This window comes from Chamaea fasciata, unplaced genomic scaffold (assembly GCF_029207755.1).
Source record: "Chamaea fasciata isolate MVZ Bird 193981 ecotype frontalis unplaced genomic scaffold, bChaFas1.0.hap1 SCAF_14, whole genome shotgun sequence".
Lineage (NCBI taxonomy): Eukaryota > Metazoa > Chordata > Aves > Passeriformes > Sylviidae > Chamaea > Chamaea fasciata.
In genome coordinates this window covers 5,143,302-5,149,301 of record NW_027094099.1, presented here as the reverse complement: position 1 = coordinate 5,149,301, position 6,000 = coordinate 5,143,302, and the positions used below count along the sequence as shown (strand labels likewise).

The 6,000-nt window shown below is 48.2% G+C and overlaps 1 protein-coding gene across 10 annotated transcripts in view; it reads right to left on the bottom strand.

The window, feature by feature from the left end:
- Positions 1-316: 316 nt before the first annotated feature.
- OTUD7A (OTU deubiquitinase 7A) overlaps positions 317-6,000 on the bottom strand; it is a 98,975-nt gene continuing 93,291 nt past the window's right edge. For 9 of the 10 annotated variants that reach the window (XM_066196733.1, XM_066196731.1, XM_066196729.1 and 6 more), the window contains 3 exons: positions 4,307-4,421; positions 3,976-4,060; positions 317-1,940 (listed from right to left, as the gene is read on the bottom strand). In XM_066196733.1, the coding sequence (XP_066052830.1) occupies positions 507-1,940; positions 3,976-4,060; positions 4,307-4,421 (1,634 nt within the window). In that variant the 3' untranslated portion in view covers positions 317-506. The remainder of the gene's footprint in view (positions 1,941-3,975; positions 4,061-4,306; positions 4,422-6,000) is intronic. The other variant, XM_066196738.1, reaches the window with a different exon arrangement.

Genomic DNA, 6,000 nt, shown 5'->3' with positions numbered 1-6,000 from the left:
ATGTCAAAAATGTGCAGTATGCAAAATCACTACCCTCCTGAAAAAAAAAGGCTATGAACAATTTAGGTTTTACTGAGGAAAAAATACTCTCAATAATAGCCATATCATTTCAAATGTCTGCAAGGCAGATACTACCCCACTACAACACCACATCCTCACCTGTACGACTTTCCCCTATCATCCTACTACCTGAGTGATGTCAGTGTAAATTCAGGCACCATTAGTAAATTTTTGACCAAACATATACACAGCACTGACAAAGGAGTAAACAACCCTTCAGCTTACCAGTATATGTAAAAAAGACACTGACAGAATGGAAAATAATACTTTTTTTTTTATGATAACTTATTCCTATTATTTCCTCATTGCCCTGGAAAAGCGAAGAGCTAGACACTATTTACTCATCAATCCTTTATTCTTTTTTTAAGGATTCCTTTTACTGCAATCCAACACTGTTTACTTTGTAAGTAAGAAAACGGTAAAACTAAGTAGTCATGGAAGAATCCTCAATGCCTGTGTCCCTTGCTGTCCCTCTCCCTGCGCTTTAACTCCTCTTTGTAGCAGTAGGAACAGTAATTTTCAGTCTCAGGACGACCATAAAAGGAACAGTTCTCCTTCTTACAGCGGTTCTGCTGGATGGAATATATTGGGCAAACTGTGCTTCTGCCTTGGTTTTTGTCATTGTTCAGCCAGGTCTGAGGAGCGTCCTCGTCAGCGTACTCTAAGCAGTCTCTGATGTCGCCGGTGTTGAAGCCGTTTGTGTAGGTCTGGGACTTGTGTTCGGCCGGCCGGGCAAAGCTCAGCGACTCCACCGTGTTCACCGTGCGCATGCCGGGCAGCCGCGCGGGGCTGTAGCTCTGCGAGGACAGCGATCTGTTCTGCTGGGGGTACGTGGCACAGGTCTTCAGGGTGCCAACCACTGGCTTGTAGGTATCGTCCTGGAAGCTCGATGGCTTGGAGTTGACGTCATGCAAATGGATGACACTCTGCCTTTGGACGGGGGGGGTATGGCTATAGTGGGCGGACACCGGGATGGGGCCGCTTTTCTTGGCACCGTTGCTGGGTGAAGAAAAGGACCCGGGAGTGGGACTAGTGCGGTCTTTAAACTTTAAAACCAGTTGAGTTGTATGGCTTTGAGGCAAGACGGGTGATGCCCTATCCTGAGGAGATGGTTCTAATTTTTCTTTTGAAAATGCTTCTGGCTCCAGTTTCCTACTAGAGGAGCCATTCAGTGCAGCCTTTTTCTCAGCTTCCTTCCTCTTCTGTTCCTGCTCTGCATTGAAGCGCTCCTGGGCACTGGTCAGGTAATAGCCGATCATCTCCTCGTGGAACTGATGCCTGTGACTGGTCAAGAGAAGGCCAGCAAAAATAAACTTTCGTTCACCCTGCATGGCAGCTCTCAAAATATTTAGGCTGAGTTTCACGTCTGTGCTGTACTTCCATGGGTCAGACTGCTTGTCAGAGAAAGGTTTAGTGTTCACCTTTTCAGTGGGGGAGCTGCTGGCTCTGTCAGTTGGAGATGGAGTGGTCTTTTCAGAGGGAGACGTGCTCGCAGACTGGCCAGATTCCTCTTTGCTCCCTTTGCGAGACTTGGACTTCTTCTCTTTGACTTTCTCTACAGTATCACCATTTTTTCCATTCCCTGAATTAGCTTTGCTCATCTTCCCGTGCACCAGACCTCCAAGACCACCCATGTTCTTTTTCAGTTTAATTCCCAGGGTTTTACTGAGGCTTCCTATTTTATTGGCAACAGAATCCGTCCTGGTTTTATCTTTATCCTTCCTTTGTTTGTCCTTTTCTTTTTCTTTACCGTTTTTGCCATTATTGCCATTGGAATTACTACAGATGGAATCTCGGTCTGAGTCCATTGAGTCAGCCAGAGACTGCACGTCTTCTCCAGCAGAAGCTGTAGGGGATTCTGGTTGAGCCAAAGGGGCCTGCTATGGAAAAGGAATTATAATTAGATACAGCAAAATCCATTTCATACAGGAACTGGTGCAAAAATACCCACCCCAAATTCAATACAGACTTTGACTCTGATTTTAAATATATTTTTTAATTTATGCACTGACATTTTTGACTGGTTTCATCACTAAATAAAGCTTTTCTGGCTGTGCTTACTATGTATTTTGCTTGTTCCTACAGTAGCTTCTGGCTTGTTTCAAGCACAGTTGTAGAATAGAGGACAGTCACTCAGAGGCTCTGTGGAAGTCAGTGCCTGAGTCGTGGGGGGAAGCGAGTCCCCTCCTGCCCCAGTGAGCCAGGACAGGGAGGATCAGCAGTGCAGGCTGTCCCTCAGCCCAGGGGAAAGGAGCTGGGGCAGAAGTGATGGAAGGGGAGTGAGCTGCTGCTGAAAGCTGAGGGGGATACTGTAACCCTGATTCTTTAGCCTTCTGATGTTGTTTACATATTTCTACTGGAGATTCCCACACATGCAGCATCAACAAAGAAGATTGTTTTCACAAACCTCTCTGTGACGATCTGCTGAATTGACCACTGGGGTCAGAGAGGTGTTCCTCTCATCTCCCAATCCTTGATCAAACCCCAAATCCTATTTAAACCCCATATCATAATAAACTTTCTCTTTCTCTGCTCACCTCTGAACCTGAGTGTAGTTCTTTCGTGTCCCTAACCGCGACAGGAAACAGCACACAAACCTGTGTGCAGCAGCATTTCAAAATTGATTATGTTCAAAACCCAGCTTATTTAAATTGACTATTTATTTATTTAGGTCTCTGGTGCATGAAAATCAAAGGTACAATGCACCAGAGCTGAACATCTCATCTGAAATATCAGACATTTAACTCAAGCAAGTAGGCTGAGGAACACAAGTCACATGGTCACAAGTCTGATGTCCACTTTATATTTTAGATAACATGAGAAAACACCTTCCTTAAAAATGCAATAACATGGACCCTAGGGTACTTAAAACGGGACTCTGTTCATGTTCTCCTGCAGAACAGCCTTGCTTTCAGGCACCATGAAGCTAAAATCTGCTAGAGATAAATCCGAACCACTCCACTGACTAAAAGGACATGGGGAGGGGTAAGCTCTGTACAGCTGTATACTTCTGGTACAGAAATACCTGCCTGCCTCTGTCCCTGGGCACTTACCTGTCCCATCTCCCAGGAAGCCCTGAGCACCCCAACACCCAGCTGGGAGCAGAGGTGTTATTCCCATGCACCAGAGGGCAAAGTGCCATAGTGACCTTCCTGTGCTCATGCAGCAAATGTGAGCAGGGAGAGGCAACCCAGGTTCACCAAGAGCTCACCACTTACAACTGCAGGACCATTTTGACTCTCCTTTTTCTGATGTGGTAGCTACTACTTTAGAAACTGTAGAAAAAAAGGATTTCTTCCCCTCTTTGAGCTTGTTAAAATACCTCCTCCTTTTGTGTTCTGTTTCTCTGTTCAAACCCCATCTGTGTCGGCTGTCTAAATCACCTCCATCCTCTCTTAGCAACCTTTTGCCTCCAGCCCAACCCCTCCATCTATTCAATGCAATTTGCAGGGAAATTTGTAGCTGACTCAGTGCCAGCTGGGCATGGCTCTAAAACAGCTCTCTGGAAGAGGCAGGCTCCAGTTCAGTGCCAGTGTGTGGCCTTCCATCAGCCACCCTCAACTGGGAGCTGTTCACAGGTGCAAATGCATTCTCAGAAATTGGTGACATAACAGTAGCATCGGGACAGCAAGACAAAGTTCTGAGAAAACAATGGTGAGAAAAGATCTCTTTAAATTACACAAACGTCTGAAATATATGACATAAAAATTAAGCTAGGAGACACAATCCAGCAAAAAATACAAAAGCAACAGTGTTATTAAGACAAATAACCAGAAAAATCTGTAAGCCTGATTGGCGTCAGTGAGGTGTGAGTGACTGTCCCTGCTGCCAGGACACTGAGGTGTCTGCAGGAAGCCTATCCCGCTGTGCCTTGCATCTCCCAGGCTGTGGGACCAAGGGGGAAGTTTACCTTACCCGTGTCTCAGACGGGATGCGGATCCAGGTTACATTCATGTAGCTGTGCAGAAGATTAAGCTTTGCCTCAAGAGACAGAATCAAACTAAAGATAAAAAAAGAAGGGAAAAAAACAGTCAAAAAGCCTGGAAGACAAAGCAATACTTCCTAACAGGGAGAGATATAACAGCAGCCTGATTGTTACTGTCAGCTAAAGACCCCCCCATGTCTTCTGCCGTGTAAGCAGAGCACATGAACCAAGGCCTCGCTGTTAGCAGTTCTCCCAGTACTCCAACCAGGTACAGCTCAAGACATTTTACTGCTTAACACCAAAGTTACAGAAAGGTCTTACTTGGCCAGTCTGGTGTTATCATTGTCATCTTTTCCCCACTCCCAGTCTTTCCCAGGATCGACCGCAAAGTGCAAAGGCAGTAACTTGTGTTCAGAGTCAGTCAGGGGGATCACCGCTGAAGCAGAGAAGAAACAAGGATTGGGGTGCGGGGAACAAAAATGACAAAAAGAAGAAAAGACTCAGCTGTGAAAAGCAGAATCACTGCTTCAAGAAGGGCAGAATTTGTGCTGCAGAACTGCCTCATCCAGAGCACCACAAATGATTTATATTGGGCTCCATTTGCCTGTTTTCATGTTTGTGCAATAAAAGAGAAGAGGGAGAGGTTAATACACTGATTGCTCCTGGAGTGAACGATAGTCACCTGTGGAGGAGGGGAGACCTCTGGAGAGAGCCACATGGCCATTTGTACTGTACAATCAACATTTCCTGGAGACAGAGCCATTAGAATAGCAAAAAGCAATAAAATGTTGCAATATTCCTGCTTATCTCTCAGATTCAGAGATTCACATGTTTGTTAATTGCTTTGTCTTTTCAGTTTAGTACCTTTGTACTATCAAAGAAATAAAAATACATTGATATTAGCATGAAGAAACAAAGCAGGAGGCAGCTACAGTGATTTTGGATTCAAACTGAGTTAACATAATTGAAGAGCAGAGATCACCATATATATGGGTTAAGAGGTCAGTTTGAGGCCTCTGAGTGAGTGCAGTGCAAAAGCCATTATTGTTCGTACAGCCCAGCACTGCTGCCCGGCAGTTTTTGCTCTTCTGCTCTTTCCCCTCTCTGCCCAGGCTCTGCCCTAATGACTCTGCCTTTTAATGACTGCTTTATACTCAGCATGCAGGGAGCACACTCAGATGTCACAGAGTGTCTATCATTCATCACCAGCAAGAGACTAAGAAATATAGCAATGTCAGTTTTAATTAAAGCCACTGATTCGCTTCCATTTGATTAGGAAAGCAGTAAAAGCTGTTGAGGGCCCGGGTAAGATCCTCAGCATGGTGCAGGTCACTGCTGCTCCTCGGACAGCCAATCAAGGCATTTACCTTTCTGCAAGAAAACCCTTCAGGACTCGCCCTGGGTATTCATTCCAGACAACCCAAGGGCAAAGAAACCTGGAGCAGCCACCCAAACATCGCGGCACTCGGTTATTGAAACATGACCGCACTGGGGGTTCTGTGCTGTTTGTAACCCTTCCCCGAGGTCCAGCAAACGCGCTGTCAGAGCGGAGGCGCAGCATTGCGGTCACACACACTGTCCGCTCGCCCCGGCAGCCGCAGCGGCTCGGTGGCCCCGTGCCTGCGACCGGGGCCGATCCCGGGGCCGCTCCCGGTTCAGCCGACACCGCTCCCGGGGCCGATCCCGGCTCAGCCGACACCGCTCCCGGGGCCGCTCCCGGCTCAGCCGACACCGCTCCCGGGGCCGCTCCCGGCTCAGCCGACACCGCTCCCGGGGCCGCTCCCGGCTCATCCGGCACCGCTCCCGGGGCCGATCCCGGGGCCGATCCCGGGGCCGATCCCGGTTCGGCCAGCGCCGCTCCCGGAGCCGCCGAGAAAGGCGCCAAGTGCCAAATCCCGCGGGGCGCCGCCCCCTGGCGGCCGCGCCGGGAACTGCCGCGCTCCGCATGAGCCGCCGCCCCGGCCGTGTCCCTGCAGCCGCGCGGACCCGGCACGGCACGGGACTGCAGCTCCCCG